Source organism: Acomys minous (assembly GCF_964271855.1).
Source record: "Acomys minous genome assembly, chromosome: 13".
NCBI lineage: Eukaryota > Metazoa > Chordata > Mammalia > Rodentia > Muridae > Acomys > Acomys minous.
In genome coordinates, this window is record NC_140495.1 from 89,001,245 (window position 1) to 89,018,094 (window position 16,850).

The following is a 16,850-nucleotide window of genomic DNA, read 5'->3' on the forward strand; positions in this document are numbered from 1 at the left end:
TCTACACCACTATTTATCACCAAAAGAAGTCAGGACAGGAACTCAAACAGGGCAGCCAGGGATGGCACCACCCACAATGGGCTGGGCCCTCCCCATTGCCTACAGCCTAACGTAAAAGCGAGGCTCCCTCCTCTCCAACGACTCAAGCTTGCATCAAATTGACAGATAACTAGCCAACACAGTAGGCTGATGGACCAGGAGTGTCAGGGAACCACCTAAATCTATCTGCGCATGCTTGCAGGGTAAACATTTTGCAGACTAAAGCGCCTCCCTAGCCCCTCTTTTTGAGCATCTCCTGCATGAATATAGTTAGGCACTTCACTCTCACCAGTTCCTTTATTCTTCAGAACAAGCTGGGAGGCAGGCAAGGGCATTCAGTTCACACAGACATAATAGTTGAGATCAGACTCAATGCCACATACTGTTCTAGGCACTTTTTCTTTTTTTCTTCTTTCTTTCTTTCTTTCTTTCTTTCTTCTTTTCGTTTGGTTTTTTGAGACAAGGTTTCTCTGTGTAGCCTTGGCTGTCCTGGACTCATTTTGTAGATCAGGCTGGCCTCGAACTCACAGCAATCTGCCTGCCTCTGCCTCCTGAGTGCTGGGATTAAAGGCATGTGCTACCAGGCCCGGCTTTGTTCTAAGCACTTTAATGTGTGTGTTAACTCAGTTTCCAAGGGACAATAAATGGGAACCCCATCTCTATTTCAGAGAGATGGGGACTGAGGCTCAGAGCCCTTGGGTAGACTGTCTGAGGCCACATCACAATAAATGACAGAATGGGATTTGAACAGAGGGTACTTGGAAATCCACACGCCTGGCAATGCAGCAGGCAGCTTAACTGACTGAAAACCCTAATCCTTCCTCCTTGCCATCCGGCCAAAGTGAAGCCACAGGGTCCCTCCAGGTCCTGCGATTGGTCTCTTCTATACCTAAGAGGTAACCAGCCCTTTCTCCCCTCCGCTGCCCCAGTACTGATCCCAAGAATCAAAGCTCCCCGAGGCAGAGCCCTGCACATGGCTCTGGCTGTGTCAAGCTGGCAAGACCAGAATCGAGTTTAGCCTGTATCCTTGGCCAGATTTTCTCCCTCCCATCTGGCGCTGGCTGCAGGTAATTAACCCTCTTCTGTGGGTCCCCATTAGAAGGGCTTGGAGAAGAAGTGGAGGAGTTTCAAGGGATGAGAGAAAGTCCTCTGTGAGTTGTCTGTCCCCCACCCCCTACCCCAGGAAAGAGAAAGGCTATATGGGGGGGGGGCAGGGAAGGTCCTGGGTCTGTGTTCTGGGGAACACAGTTCTGTGGGAAAGAGGTAACCTAGCAACCACTGGGCTCAGCACAGTCACAAAGAACAGGTTTGCCCACAGTTCCGACAAGCCTTACCCCTGATTAATAGTCTTCTTTATCCTTCCTGGTCAGGCACCAGGGGCTTCTTGCTCTTATGCTGTAGTGGACAGCTTCCTGGTGAGTTCGGGGACCTCTCTGGAGGGCAGGAAATGAACTAGGCTCTGGCTCCAGGTGAGGATAAAGGGATGGGGGACAAGAGGACAACCTGTGGTTAGATTTGGTGGCTACCTTCAGACCTTTTGTACCTGACTGTCAAGGATCCCAGAGTAGAGGCAGGGGATGGTAGAAGCGGGCTGCAGTGACCTCATCTGTCTCTCCTGCTGGGTCCCTACTGACCCTTCTAGTGTGGGTGGCAACTCATAAGCTCATTGAAGCAGTTGAATGGGGCATGTCTGATGTTCATAAAAAGAAAAAAATACGAAAGTATCCAAATACATCTCATGGATTGATACTGCTTCGGAATATATCCATGTGTGTTACACAAGCATGTGCATGCACATGTAACACACATGTGAATTGAGACCTGAGGGGAAAAAGAATTTCTTGCTGTTGTGATGGTCAAGAGCACTTGAGAGCTTCTATTCTAAAGAGCACCTTCTCCTGTAGGCGAGTGGATGAGGGACCTCCAAATGCCCAGTCTCCAAGCATGAAGCATCTAAGCACTTGCCCCTGCCATCGATGACAGCCTCCTGCGGCTTCCTGAAGAGGGAGCCTCGCTCACTGTTTTAGACAAAAGATCAGGAGCCTGTGAGTCCAACGGGGGTGCTGGTCCTTGGCTGGGTAGCCTCAAATGAGGCAAACCCATCATATGCTAACCTGATGGGGGTGGTACTGAGGCCTCTCAGCCTTGCAGATCCGTGATGCTAAGGGCCTTTCTCAGGATGCACTCATGTCCTGTCCCTAGAACTGGCATCGTAATTCAGCAGGTTTTTTATATCTGTCACCTTTCATCCATTTCTTTTAATTAGTTTACTTACTAGAGCACTGAACTGTTGTAAATGTGCCACCTGCACAAGAATCACAGCATCGCCACTAACATGTCTCCTGCGTGCTCTTTTCCTCCTACTTGTCCCACCCAAAAATTTCACTAGGGGAACTTCCTTAGTTGTTTTATTTATTGTCTGACCTAATGTTTGTGATAATTATGTTTGCCTCTGAATTTGTGTTTGTGTGTGTGTGTGTGTGTGTGTGTGTGTGTGTACATGTGCGTGTTGGGGTGTATAGTGTGTTTATGGTATGTGCATATAGATATGTGTGTATACGTGTTTGTGTATTGAGTATGTGTTTATGGAGCGTGTGTGTGTCTCTGTATGGGTGTGTGTATATGGGTGGGTGTGTTTATGGATGTTTGTATGGGGGTGTGTTTCAGTGTATTTATGTGTGTATAGGTGTGTATTGTGCATATATGTATGGTGTGTGTGTGTGTATAGGTGTGTGTATACTGTGTGAGTACAGTGTGTGGATGGGTGTATGTGCATGGGTTTGTGTGTGTGTGTGTGTGTGTGTGTAGAGGTCAGAGAACAACTAGGAGGAGTCAGCTTTCTGTTAACATCATGTGGGTTGCAGGGATTAAACTCAGGCTTGGTGGCAGGTGTCTTAACCTGTTGAGCCATCTTGATGACCCTGTGAACTTCTACTTTTAAAAAACATTTCAAAGCTGGCCATGGTGGGGAATGCCTTTAATCCCAGGACTCTGGAGTCAGAGGCAGGTGGATTTCTATGAGTTTGAGACCAAGGCCAGCCTGGGGTACTTATCAAGTTTCAGGCCGGCAAAGGCTACATAGTGAGACCCTACATCAGTGGCTCTTAACCTTCCGAAAGCTGCATCCATTTAATACAGTTCCTCATGTTGTGGTGAACCCCCCAAACCACAAAGTAACTTTGTTGCTACTCATAACTGTAATTTTGCTACTGTTATGAATCATAATGTAAATAAATATCTAATATGTGACCCCTGTGAAAGGGTCCATTTGACAGACGCCTCCCCCAAGATGGATGGCAACCCATGGGTTAAGAACTACTGCCCTGCTGTAGCTGTTACTATGGTTCATCGCTTCTCTCAGCAACCTAAAAGCGCCATGGTCTGAGTGTAGCCCTGGCTTTCCCACATTTCTGCATGTATGCGATGGCGATGGGTCTTATTTTTGCCATTTTTGGACCCTCTGACTGCACTACTCTCACAGGCAACCATGTTGCACAGCTGTAGGAGTTTATCTTAGGTCTGGGAGAGGAGTTCCTGGGTAACGCAGTGTTCAGTTTTACCACACGCTGCCCCCTTCTCCTCCACTCAGATCGTCTGTTCCAGTCTATACACCTGCCAGCAGTCCACCAGAGCTGTGCCCTCCCGCGAGAACAGTGGCATTAGGATTCTAGTCTTTCTCTCTCATTGCAAACGCTGAGATGACTACGGAGGTGAAAACCCAGTTGACTGAGCATCCACTAGCGAGGTGAGGACCTAAATGCCTACGGGCTAGAAAGGAGTGCATTGGGGCCACCAGGGAGATGAAGCAGGACAGAAGACAAAGGTAGACTTGGAGGAATTCAGTAAGTTGGGGTCCAAGCTCCAGGAGAGGCCCTTCCTCACCTTGGAATGGTACCCAGCAGAGCTGGGTAGCTACTCCGTATAGGTCTCTGAAATACACAGTAGAAGGCAGGGCTACAGCGCAGGCGCTTTTCCCCTTACTTGGGAGTGGAGGAGGCCATGAACTGCCACTTCAGAGAAGTTTGCTTTATTTCTTTAAGTCTCAGATTGCCTAGAGCTGAAAAGAGAATGGAAAAGGGGGCCGCCCAGCAACATCCTCCCAGGAATCAGGGGAGGCACGCCTTTCTTAGCATATTCCAAGCCCACCTCCACTCCACCAAGGGACCTCCCTGCAGCCAGGGTCAGCAAGCAAAGGAAGTACAGAAAGCCACCAGGCAGGTGGTAGAGCCGACCCTCCTGGGACAACCTTCGGACCTAGACTGACCACCTCCTCCTCTTCAGGGACAGAGGCTAAGCTTCCTCAGATCCTGGGGGTGGGGTGGGATGCTGGGAACCTGAGACAGCTGGTCTCCAGCCTAGCCCAACAAGACAAAAAGCTGGATGCTTCCCTTCCTGCCGCTTTGGAGTTCAGCTCAGCAGCTCCTGGGAGGGACCACGTGGGCAAAGGACTTGCTAGGACTGGCCCAGGCCTTGCCTCTAGATCTGACCTCTGGGGTGCTGAAACTAAGATAAGAATGACACAGGGGAGGGTGACAGCCTGAAGCTGGCGTCTTGGGGCTGCCAAATTTTTGGTTTGGGGAGAAACCCCTGACGAGGTCAGCCCCTGTTCCCGGGGAATGTATATAAGGGGCTTTTGGCGCATTCTAGGGGGGTGTGGTGACTAGGTGGGTCTGAGGCTTCTCTTTCTGGTTTTAGATCTGGTCTCAGGAAGAAAGCGGGGACTCCTGGGAGGTCCCATCTGTTCTCTGGCAGATGGGCCCCAGATCCCTACCAAGGCATCTTAGGAAGACAGAGGCTCACTGGGACCAGATGGCATCACTGGGAAAGGATTCTCGGGGAACCAAGCTTTGGGGTCACAGGGTGGGGGTGCCATGAAGGCAGCCTCTGGGACTGGGCTCCTTGATAAGCACTTGAGTCCCAAGGCCTGATGAGCCAGAGGAAACACCATTCGCCTCTCTTTAACCATCCCCTTTTAGTCCAAAGGCAGAGCCGGGGCCCGAGAAGAAACCAGAGCCCTTTCCAAGGAGCCACGGGGACGTCGGGTTCCAGAAAGAGCCTGTGGTCCCAGGCATTGTGGATTTCGAGCTGACCCAAGAGGAAGTGAAGACTTCTAAGCCCCAAACACCCAGTGCCTACCGCTTTGGACGCCTCAGCCACCATTCTTTCTTCTCCCGGCACCACCCCCAACCACAGCGAGTGACGCACATCCAAGGTAGGGGCCAAGTACGCAGGATCTGCCTACAGGGGCCTGCAGAGGTGTGGGTATCACTAAGGCATCATGAGATCTGGCATAGAGGCATGCATTCGTACCTGTTTCCAGGCAGAGCCTAGAGAGCATGGGGCCTGACTGAGTCCCAAGGCTGCCCAGTGGCCAAGCCAGGACTGACCTGGGGACTACAGGAAAGCAAAAGCATATCAGAAGTTCCCTACAGAATTTCCTTCCCTGCGAGTCCAGAGAAAAGGATGGGTGTCTCGCCCCCCCCCCCCCCAGAACTACACTGACGTCTGATTCATACTGTTTGGTCCTTTTGGCCATCCATCCACCCACCCACCCACCTGCAGCTTTTACAGAGTGTGAGCTACAGAAGGGCACTTGTCAGGGCACCAAGGACAAGACAATAGGCAGAAACAGACTACTGTCCCCGCTGTCCAGGAGCTGACATCCAGCTGGAAAGGATGAGACATAGACTAGATGTCGGCACCAGGCTACAGAGGGGAGATGGCCATTTTCAAAAGGTTGTCACAAGAGTCCTAATCAACTACATGATATTGAGGAAGACTAAAGAGAGGAAAGGGTGGGACCCATAAGCATGAATCAGTCAAACACAAGAATGTCATGCAGAGGCACGACACAAAGACCCTGGCTCTGTTGGAGGTACAGCAGGAGAGCCCCATTGGGGGCCTCGGGCAGAGTAAGAAGCAGAGGGGAAGGGATGGCAGTTCAGAGAGGCAGGAGTAGGTGGATCCTGCAGGCCATTGGTGCTGCCTTAAGCCACCTCAGCCTGACATGGTGAATACTCCTATAACTCTAGCATTTGGAATGCTGAGGCAGAAGGATCATCACAAGTATAAGGCCACCCTGGTCTACATAAAAGGTCCTGCCTACCCTGTGCTACCTAGTGAGATATTGCCAATCATCATCATCATCATCATCATCGCTTCACTGAATCAAACTGGGGCCATTGGGAGGATGACAAGAGTAGAAGTGACCATGAGAAGTATTTGAACAAGATCACACTGGTGGCCTTCATGGAAGCGGAACCATCAAGCAGTGGAAGATTCCATAGCTCTACAAGTACAGAAGGGAAGGTCCCTAGGATCTGACCACTGACTTCAGCTGAAGCATAGGGCAGAGAGGCATCAATGTCAACTCCTTAACGGTCAGCCAGGGCAGTAAAGAACCAGAGTAATCCAATACTAAGAAGCCATCAAGGGCCAGCAGAGGTGGGGATAGAAGTGGGGAGGAGCCAGTGGTAGAGGAAACAGATGGAACAGGCTGGGGAGATACCACTGCGAGAGCCATCTGAGAAGAAACAGTACACTGTAAAGACACAAAAGAACAGAGGTTCAGATGAAGAGCTTGAGGAAATTAGGAGACATTAGAGAAGATGAGGAGACACCACAGAGCCAGTAGAGGGAGGGTCCTGGGATCAAAGCAGCAAAGGCCCAGCCGCACTGTTCCTTACCTTTGGACTTGTGATAGGTTCTGGGCAGGAAGGGTCCTCACATGCAGACTCTTCTCCACCCCATATAGGCTGCTAACAGAAATTCTAATTCCTTTTCTACTGTCCTCACCAATGCCCCTACCCCGTGTGTGTGTGTGTGTGTGTGTGTGTGTGTGTGTGTGTGTGTGTGTGTGTCTGTGTGTCTGTGTGTGTCTGTGTGTGTGTGTGTGTGTGTGTGCATGTTCATGTGTGTGCAAGTGGAGGCCAGGCAGCAATCCTGTTGCTCTCCAGGCACCATCCCCATTTAGCTAGGATGGTTGGCCCACAAGCACTAGAGATCCTCCTGTCTCCACCTCCCCAGCTCTTGGGTTACAAGCTTGGCTTTGTGTGTATGTGTGTGTGTGTGCGCGCGCGTGCGCGCGCACGCGCGCGCGCATTCACATTTATGAATGTGGGTATACCTGTGCCCAGGTATTCGGGTAGAGGTCAGAGGGTAGCCTCAGGCATCAGTCCTTACCTCCTTCTACCTTGTTTGATAATGAGCATCCTTGGCTTTCCACTGGCCAGCTGCTTCATGGATATCTTCGCTCTACCCCCATCTCCCCATACATAAGAACACTAGATTATAGATGCCCACTTTATGCATCCGGCTTTTATATGGGTCCTGGGATTTAAACCCAGATCCTCACATTTACATGACAAGTGCTTTTACTCACTAAGCATCATCTGTCCAGCCCCCTTTTAAAGTCATAGATCTAAGTGTGGACCACAAATCCCCTTGCTTCCAAGGCGAAATACTTACCAACGGAACTGTCCCCTCACCCCCACCCCCACGTCACCCCCACCCCTATTGTCTTCATTGTAAGCCACCTACAATTCATTGACCAGTGTAGGGAAGCCAGGGTCCTATGAGAGCTTGCCTCTGTCTTGCCTTTGCCCCTTGAGCCCATGAGTAAAGTCTGATATGGGTTGTTGTCTCCGATGATATGAGTTTCTAGTTATAGGAAGAGGAGGACCCGGAGCACCCCTTGCTGTCCCCACCTCTTCCCAGCCCCTTGGAGCTCCTGGGGTCCAGCCTTCAGATCTCATTCCTTCTGCAGATATCACCGGGAAGCCCGTCTGCGTGGTGAGGGACGAGATCTCTCTGGCACCCTTGACAACATCTACACTTTTATCCGACTATCTGACAGGGATGCCCACCATCTCTGTTCCCATTGGAGACCCACAGTCCAACCGGAACCCCCAGCTTTCTCCTGGTGGGTACTTTGGCCACACTCTTCTACCTGAGGCTCAGACCTTTCCCAAAGTATGTGGTTGGGCAAGGGACATGAGAAGGAGAGGGCCATTGTTCATCAATTGGGGTTCCCCGTTTCCCTCCGTTCCTGGGTCAGTCTCATGTGTCATCCCCCAGGTCCTAAAGCCCCTAAAAGTGCACCTGCTTAGATCTGAGCAGTAAGAAAGAGCAGGAGTCAAGTCAGTCTGGGCCATACTCATGTGACTTGGAGCTAAAGACAAATGTGACTGTTGTACTATTTAGCAACACGTACACTCAAGAGGTTTATCAGGACCTCCAGCTGTGATGTTGGAGGGACTTCAGAGGCCAAGCCCTATTTTTCTGCTCCTAGGGTGTGGGAGGTCCAGGAGAGTAGGGTGTGGGAGAGATCCTGTCGAACAGGGTGGCGGCCAGTACAAGGCAGAGAAATTTGAGTGGCACAGTGTCTTAACAACAAGCATGGCTCTTTCCCAAATCAAATCTCAGCGTTGGCTCCAGGAATCTAAAAGGGAAGAGAAGCCAGCTCAGACTGCTTGCATTTAGACACAGTAGCCCTAATGTCCCCAAGCTCCACCCCACCACCCCTAACCCTCCAGGAGAGGACTCGGGGAGACTGCCAGCATCAGCAAAACCTGCTCCTTTGGCTGTCTCTAAGCTTTTTCCCTCCGGGGCAGAAAAGCTTGCCAAGTGAGAGGCCACTTCTAAGAACCTTTCCCCTCCTCCATCCCTATCCTGATGACGCAGGGAGGGCAAACAGGGTGACCCCCTCCCCTAAATCTTGTCCTGTCCCCTCAGACACCTGGAAGAAGAATTTAAAGGACCTGGCTTCCCAAGTGGCTAAGGAAATTGAGTCAAGGATGAATGACGCAGGTGCCGAACAAAGGAGCGAGCCTGGAAAGAAAGCTGCTGTAAGTCGCCGTCCCCTCCCCCAGCCACCCAGCTGCTGGCGTGGGAGGGGAAGGGCCATCATGCCGGCGAAGGGCAAAGCGGCACAAAATCACACCTAGCAAAAGGAAACCCAAGAAGCACCCTCTAGTCCAGTGGCTCTCAACCTTCCTGATGAGGCGGCGCTTTAATACAGCTCCTCACAGTGTGGTGCCGCCCCAACCACAGGATGAGTTTGGCTGCGGCTTCCTAACTATAATTACACGAGTTATGAACTGTAACGGAAACATCTGATATGCGGGGTGGTCTCAGGTGACCCCTGTGAAGGGGGTCATTCCACCATCCCCACAAAGGTCTCAACCCACAGGTTGAGAACCATTGCTCTAGGGTCATCCACGGATGCTTATGGGGGAAACACTTCTGAGCAGCAGGCCCCCTGACCCACCTTAGGATATCTTCAGAGAACAAAGCCTGGAGCCCAGGGTAGAGTGGGCAGCGGTGACAGATGAGAGGAGGCTGACTTTGAAGGAAAGGAGGAAGAATTTCTTCTTAACTTACCGACACAGGTTAGCACCCAGTCTCATTGGGAGTAGAGGATCGCAGGAGGGTTTCAGAGTGGAAATGATTTCACCGGTCCTATTCAGGGACAAAGTGGTGAGGGCAGGTGGTACTGGGACAGACTCAGCCCTTTGTAATGGAGTGTGTTTTGGGCGACCTATGTGTAGAGGTGGGGACATGGCTTCTTGTCCCCTGCTTGCAACTAACTCATTACGGTGCTCAGGGTAGCTCAGCTAAGTGTCCAGGTCTTGTTTTCTTTAAATGGTGGAGAAAAATGAGTGTAGCAGTACACATCTCTGATCTCAGCATTAGGAAGATGGAGGCAGGAGGATTAGTGCAAGCTTAAGGCTAGCCTGCTTTACATAGTAAGTTCCAGGCCAGTCAGTGCTGCTTACTGAGGCTTTGCCTCAAACCAAAAAAGAAAAAAAAGCAAAGGGGAAAAAAAATGGGAGAGAACTAGTACACACTTTAGCTAGAATTACATATGCACGAGGCTCCAAGCCTGCCTTGCACCCAGAAGCTTCCCAGGGATTGTCGAGGGCCAGGAAGACAGTTCATTGAGAAAACACTTGCCTTTCCCCTCCTTCCCCGGCACTCCCACCCCACCCCTACTTCCACCCCTCACCCAGCCAAAGAATACACTTGCTTTATAAGCATGGTGGAACATGAATTTAACCCCTCAGTAGGTAAAGGCAGGCAAATCTCTGTGAGTTTATGAGTTTGAGACCAGCCGGGTCTACACAGTGAGTTCTAATACAGCCAGCTCCATGTAGAGAAGAGACCCTGTCTCAAAAAACAATAACAAAACAAAACTTATCTTATAAGGGACTGATAAGGTAATCTTCAACACCCACTTTTAAAAAGCTGTGTGTAGGGGAGCAGAGGGGCTGACGAGATGGCTCAGTGGTTAGGAACACTGGTTGCTCTGACAGAGGATCCAGATTTAGTTCCCAGCATCCCCATGGTGGCTCACAACCATTCAGAATTCTGGTTCCGGGGATCAACAGAAGACACTGCACGCATGTGGTACATATCCACACATGCAGACAAACACACACACACACACACACACACACACACACACACACACACACACACTCACACACGGGAGCATGGATGCCAGGGCAGTGGAGAAAACATGTTAAGCTGTGAGGAACAGACCTCAGACAGAGGGGCAGCTGAGCCAGGAATTAGGGTTGATGAAGGGACCTTGAAACAGGATGGAAGAAGACCTGCCTCTGGAAGAGGCCACTAGGGGCATCTTCATTCAACCCTGGGATGCTGAGTTGGGATGCAGGGTGATCCAGGATGAAGGAGGGCCTGGGGCAAGGCGAAGACAGCTTTGACAACATCCTAGGTCCCTGCTAGGATTTGGGGGAGGCTGCATGTGGTGTGACCCAGCCTCCTCTTTAGCTTTCTCCCTCTGCCTTCTCCTGGTCTCACCGGCTCCTAGAGACCTTGGTCACTTTTGTTCCCAGCAGAAGGAAGAGCCCTCTCTGAGGGACCAGGGGGCAAAGTACTCGGCTGAGACTGGTAGGCTTATTCCTGCTTCCAGCCAAGCCCTCACCCGCCGTAGCCGCCAGGGCCAGCGGGGCAACCCTTCTGGCAAAGATGGAGGAGTCCAAACCTCTGTTCTGCAGAACCAGGAGCTTCTGGTAAGCCCTATCCTGAAGGCAGGGACTGCAAAGGTCTCCGCCTCCAGCTTCCCAGGCCTTCCAAACAAGCACCCTTCTGGCCTGCCTTTGGGAAGCTTCTCTGGAAACGCTGCCCCCTAAGACTGTAAGACCAGAAAGAGCCTGCCCCAGGAGTGAGCATCCTGGGCTCTGAGCCACTCTACCTCTAGACAGCCTGTTGTCATCCTGACCCTTCTGTATAAGTCCTCTCTCAGGGCTCATTGACCAAATTGGGAGCAACATTACGACTGAGGCATCCTTCCAGTGTTAATACCCACTGTTCTTGAGAAAGCTTCAGAGGGACTGAAAAGCTAAAAGGGAAGGGCCCGCTGGTGCATTCCCAACCCACAGGCTGCAAAGGCTAGCCAGGCCTGGGTCTCCTTGGGCCCCTTTTCCCATCAAGGCTTGAAATGAGCTCCTACGGTGTGACAATTGGACTAGGGCATTGGCAATCCCTGTGAAAATGAGTATGTATCCCCCAGAGCCAGAGTACCACCACCTCCCTCTGAAAGGCAGTGTTTTGGGGCCCAGTAACATGGATGAGACAGATTCCAGGATCCCCCATTCACCAATGAGGTTTAGTCTCTGTTGGGTAGAGTCCTGCGGCTCAGGTCCCCAGAGGATGACTAGCATAGCCAAGCTAGAACTAGTACTTTCTTCACCATAGGGTGGCCTCACCGCACCTGGAGTTAGGTTCTCAGGTCCCGTGGGGAGGGGGCCCAGGGCAGGTAAGGAGGACGGGAAGAACGGGGAAGGGTCTAAGGGCAGTTCAGGGTGGGCCACCACTGCAAGTGGGTGCTGGGGGACCAGGGTGTGGGCATCTAGCAGGTCAAGGCCTGAGGGAGACGCCTAACCCAGTTCCTACTCCATCAAGGATTAGGTGGGCCTGCCAGGGTCTGATAGACCCCTCCAGGTCCTTGGGAAAGCCGACTGGAAAGTGCTAAGAGAACCCCACTTTCCTAGGACTCTCAGGGTTTCACCTCCCACCTCGGGTACCCCCTCCAGCCTTCCATAGCCACAGCCGCCACCTGCAACTTGGCCTAGGAAGTCCCCAGACCACATTCCGGACACAGCTGGACCATATCCTGCCGCTGCTTGACTGGAGGAGACAGGGGGAGCAACAGGCTGAGGAGGCAGCTAAGAGCAGAGATTTTCGGTTGCTTCACTGGATGGAACCCCTCACTAGGCACTTGGCAGAAGCAACCCACTCTGGCCAGCAGGCTACTTACAGCAAGTCCCCCACACCCTGGCTAATATCTCTAGATTCTTAGAGCTCCCGGGTGGGAAGGCCCCCGTGGGGTACCTCAAGTCAACACTCAAAAGATCCCAGCATGCTGGACTCAATGCGTCTCTGAGGAGGTGACATGTCAGCTCTGACTTAGCTGTCCCAGTGAGGGCCTCTAAAAGTTCCAACTAGCCTGATGAAAACTGTGGCGCTGCAGGGTCTACCTGTCTGCTCTCTGAGGCTTAACTCTGTCCTGAAGTCCCCACTTGAGGCCTTCCATCCTCAAGGCCTCGCATCCTCTACCTGCCCAGTGGGGGAGCTTACGTGTGTCCTCCACTCCATGTCCCCAGAACAATTGTTAGAAAAAGCCCCTCCTCAAAGTGCTGGATCCTACAGGAGAACCAGTTTAGCCGAGAGAAGCCTCTGGCCCAGGGGCCATATGTTGAGTGGAGGAGCTTGCTATCCCCTGATCCCATATTTGGCTGCACTTCTGGCTAGAGTGTGCCGGGGGGCCTCCCACTGACCACAGCCTGTCCTCTTACACACAGATCTTGGAGCTCCTTTGTCAGATTCTACAAACAGACTCTCTAAGCGCTATTCAGTTCTGGCTGCTCTATGCTCCACCGAAGGGTGAGGACAGCACAATGTGGCCTTTGCCCTGTGTAGGGACTGCCAAGACCTTGCCCTTGTTCCTGACCCTGCAGGACAGAGATACTCAGCTTCTACCCCAGGGCCTTCTGTCTTTCCTCTTAGGACTCCCAAAGTAGCCCAAAGGCTTCCCAGCATCACCCCTCCCCTGCTCCTCAGTAGGGTTTCTGTGGCTCTATTCCTTGGAAGGGAATCCCACTTTAGTACTGACCTCAGGCATAGGTGTCTGGGAAGGAAAGGAAAAAAAAAATATCCAGACTGTTCCTAGCAGGCACAGCCCTTCCCAGCTGCTGTAGGAAACATATCTACCCGGGTGCACATACAAGAAAACAGGGGCTTGTATGCAAAAGCCAACAAGTACACATCTGCTTTGGGACTGTGTGGGGAGGGCGCATCTCCAGGGACAGAGCTACAGCTCACTGGAGGGGAGTTTCTGGATGGGAGAAGGAAGTTGGAAGTGGGGAGGGAGGAGAGAAAATCCCAGCCATTGGGTGGGGGTGGGGGGAGTGGGAGGTGGTGGGAGGGGCCAAGAATCAAGTGCATATTGGTTTTTTCCTGGTAGGAGAGAGGGCTGAAGGGTTGAGGGCTCTGCTCACACAGCTACAAGCAGTGTGGGGAACCTTTCTTGGGTTTCTCCCTATGAAGAAAAGTAGGATGATTAGAGAAAGCTGTTCTTCACCAGGGTGGGACTGGATGAGGGAGGAAAGAGCTGGGCCTTAAGGATGCTGCCCTGTGCTGTGTTTTCAGAGAAGGACTTAGCGCTGGGGCTTTTGCAGACCGCTGTGGCTCAGCTCCTCCCACAGCCTCTCCCCTCCATCCCAGCCGAGAAGCTCTTAAACCAACTCCAAGAGCTTCAAGAACCGCCTCAAGAAACGCAACAGGCTACCTCCAGGTGGGCTCCAGGCCCCCCTTCATCTGTCCTGTTCCCAGAACCACACCCTCACGATGAGCATCTGCTCTTCCCTAGCTCAGTGACCAACCTCTACTTCCAGCACATAGCACAGGGAAAAGGAAGCAAGTTGGTTAGCTAGACTACATGTATCAGTGTTTGTTGGATGCAGTGGAGAGATTGTGCCTCAAGGCACAGGGGAGAGTACATGCATGTGGGCGCTGGGCCTCCAGACCTCACAAACTTGCCTGGCAAGAACCTTGTGCACTTAGCCATCTCCTCAGCTGAATACTGAGGCACAAAGCGCAAAGCAGAGAGGCTGGGAAAAGGTCCCATCTCAGGAGATGGAGGAGTACTGGCCTGGTCAGGGATGAGCACACTTGAGGGAATAGTGTTTGGGGTGCTGGAGCACAGCTGAGGAAAATGGCTTAGGTTTGTGGGAGGCATGTTTTGGTGGGTGGCTGCTTTGCTTTGTGGACCAGGTAGGCCTCCAACCAGCTTTGTGTATCTGAAGATGACCTTGAACCCTCGACCCTCCGGCATCTGCCTACTGAGCACTGGGATTACAGGTGTCCGCCACCATATCCTGTTTAAACGGGGCTAGGGTTCATTGGGTAGATGGTTGGACAAGTCCTGGGTTCAATTCCTAGTGCTGAAACATAGGGACTAAGCCATTGGAAGAACACAAGGAAGGGAAGGCAAGCAGTGCTGTGTGCTTTGATAAGCAACCCCAAGTTGGCCTCTGCACCCCCTCTCTAAAGCCTCCTGCTAGAGTTATAGATAAAATGGTGTGGGTATGTGAAGGGCTGCAGCAGCTTCTTAGCTGCTTGTCCAGACGCAGCCTGACAGGCACGGGGCTATGGGAAAGGTCTTCCCTTATGAGTCCAGACAAGAGGGCTTTGGTTCCCTGTGGCAACAGTAGGCACAGAAGCACACCTGTCCAGTTCCTGCTCTGGTGGTGCAGGGAGGTGCCTGGGTCCACACATTGACAGTCCTGCACCAAGGTCTGCAGGAAGGGTGTCTTGCCTTTCCTGAGAGCTGGCTACTGGCCACACCCCAATTCCTACCCAACCGACCATCTGTGGACTCAGCCTCCCGAGCCTATCTTTTGTATTTGGTTATAGTCCATCCCTGAGGAAGACAAAGACACCACCTCCACCCAAGATAGAAAAACCAGGTAAGAAAAAGCCCTCAAAGGGAGTTATTCTGGAGGTACACAGAAGCCAGCTCTGGCTGGGTTCCTGCCCAAGAAAGTCAGTTTGCTTTCTCATGCAACAAACATTGGTTGCTTACTTACCATGTATCAGGCTCTGAGGAGTCATGAGGGAAGAACTGGGACAAGTTCCTACTTCATCGGGATTTATATCTTAGAGAGGGATGTGCACAAAGGACGGGATCCCTTGGGAAGACAATAGGTGAATGGGGGAGGACTCCCTGTGCTGAGCCACAGACGCTTGTCCCTGAGCATGCCCAAGGAGAGTCACCAAGTAAAATTCCCTCCTGCCTGGCAGACCGATAGAACAAGAAGCTGGCCGGGGTATCTGGTGGGTGGGGGCAGTAGTATGAGGTAAGACAAGGCAAGGCCAACCTCTTGAAGAGTGCAGGGCACTCTGGAGGTTATGAGCAGGATGTGGCATGTCCCTGTGGTCACTGTGCAAAGCGTGGGTGAGGGTGGTAATGGCAGGAAAGCGACCAGGGAGCCTAAAGAGGAGACCCCTGCAGTGGACAGGACATAGTGTCTTAAACCAGAGTGTGTGGGGGTGGGGCAGCAGCTGGAGGGGAGAGAAGAGAATGCTTGTTGACAGTGGGCATGATTCTCCCTTGTCAGGCCATGCAGGGTCCAAAGTGCCCCCAAAGAGAGCTGGCATGCAAAAGGAGTGTTTCATTGGTTGGCTGGTTTTTCAAGACAGTCTGGGTAGCCTTGGCTATCCTGGACTCACTTTGTAGACCAGGCTGGCCTCGAACTCACAGAGGTCCATCTGCCTCTGCCTCTCGACTACGGAGATTAAAGGCATGCACCACCGTGCCTGGCTACAAAGGGGGTTTGATTCGCTATTGCTATCCAGATGAGAAACAGCCTGGGAGGAGCGGTATGGCTCAGAGCAGGGGAGCCAGCTTGTCTTAGGTACGCCCCCCCCCCCAGGAACTGAAAGCAAAGCTGGCCTTGACTTTGGCCCATCTCCCTGTCCACTCTTTCCTCTCTTTCCTCCCTTCTGTCCTCTAGAGTTCATTGGCAAAGCCCAAATCCTCCGAGTGCATCCCAACGAGGACTCAGAGGAGAAAACAACCAAGTCAAAGGCCGAGGGCTGAGGAGCACAAACCCAAACACGGAGACTTCTGCCTAGCTCAAAGGCAACTTCTAAGCATGGAGAGGGAGGCCCCCATCCCTCTACGTCAACACCAGCTCCCCCACCCCCAGTCTCCAGCTGTACTCTACTAAATAAAATGCTGCCTTCCCTGGGATGAGGGCAGGTCTACCCTCCCACAGGAGTGTCTGTGTTTACTCTGGAGGAGCAGAGCGCCCTCCCGCGGAGAAAGCTCAGGGGTCTTCACATCAGTTCACGTAATCAAGGTAATCTCCCACAGGCATGCTCAGAGACCTCAGATGATTCTAGATCCTCTCAAACTGACAACTAAGATGAGCCATCACAGCCACCATACCTGGCTCCCAGCTTTCAGTGTTAAAGCACCTCATTTTTAAAGCCCGTGGTCATTCCGCTTTCTTTTTTCCCCAGTGGCGTAAAAGCGACAGCTGTGCCCATCGCTATCTCTCTGGCTTTATCTTCACCTTGCCACTAGTCGCTCCCACATTTTCACCCATCTGTTTTTTGGAAAATGCGGTCAAATATAATAGGAAAGTTATCATCTTAGCCACTAAGAAGGTGTGGTGGTTTGAATAAGAATGGCCCTCGAGAGCCGGGCGTGGTGGCGCACGCCTTTAATCCCAGCACTCGGGAGGCAGAGGTAGGTGGATCGCTGTGAGTTCGAGGCCAGT

The 16,850-nt window shown here is 52.1% G+C and overlaps 1 protein-coding gene across 12 annotated transcripts; it reads left to right on the forward strand.

Moving 5' to 3' along the window:
• The first annotated feature begins 878 nt into the window (after positions 1–878).
• On the forward strand, positions 879–16,359 carry TBATA (thymus, brain and testes associated). Of its 12 annotated transcripts, XM_084753686.1 has the most exons (15): positions 879–1,106; positions 1,410–1,454; positions 1,944–2,084; positions 3,629–3,784; positions 4,080–4,253; positions 5,016–5,251; positions 7,805–7,960; positions 8,773–8,885; positions 10,899–11,075; positions 11,761–11,821; positions 12,057–12,323; positions 12,867–12,948; positions 13,714–13,858; positions 14,980–15,032; positions 16,080–16,359. In XM_084753686.1, exons 4-15 carry the CDS (start codon positions 3,738–3,740, stop codon positions 16,198–16,200), a joined length of 1,632 nt encoding a protein of 543 aa, XP_084609812.1. In that variant the 5' UTR covers positions 879–1,106; positions 1,410–1,454; positions 1,944–2,084; positions 3,629–3,737; the 3' UTR covers positions 16,201–16,359. The 12 variants fall into 12 exon arrangements, with proteins under 12 accessions (XP_084609812.1, XP_084609808.1, XP_084609816.1 ...); XM_084753682.1 differs by lacking the exon at positions 879–1,106 and having other exon boundaries at positions 1,298–1,454; XM_084753690.1 differs by lacking the exon at positions 879–1,106 and having other exon boundaries at positions 1,298–1,454; positions 12,099–12,323.
• The last annotated feature ends 491 nt before the right edge of the window (positions 16,360–16,850 follow it).

Excerpts from the sequence above, each read along its gene's own strand:
- TBATA (XM_084753686.1), top strand. The coding sequence starts at position 3,738 with ATGACTACGGAGGTGAAAACCCAGTTGACTGAGCATCCACTAGCGAG. Across the intron at positions 7,961-8,772 it reads GAACCCCCAGCTTTCTCCTG|ACACCTGGAAGAAGAATTTA; the intron begins GTGGGTACTTTG and ends CTGTCCCCTCAG. Across the intron at positions 12,324-12,866 it reads TGGCCAGCAGGCTACTTACA|ATCTTGGAGCTCCTTTGTCA; the intron begins GCAAGTCCCCCA and ends TCTTACACACAG.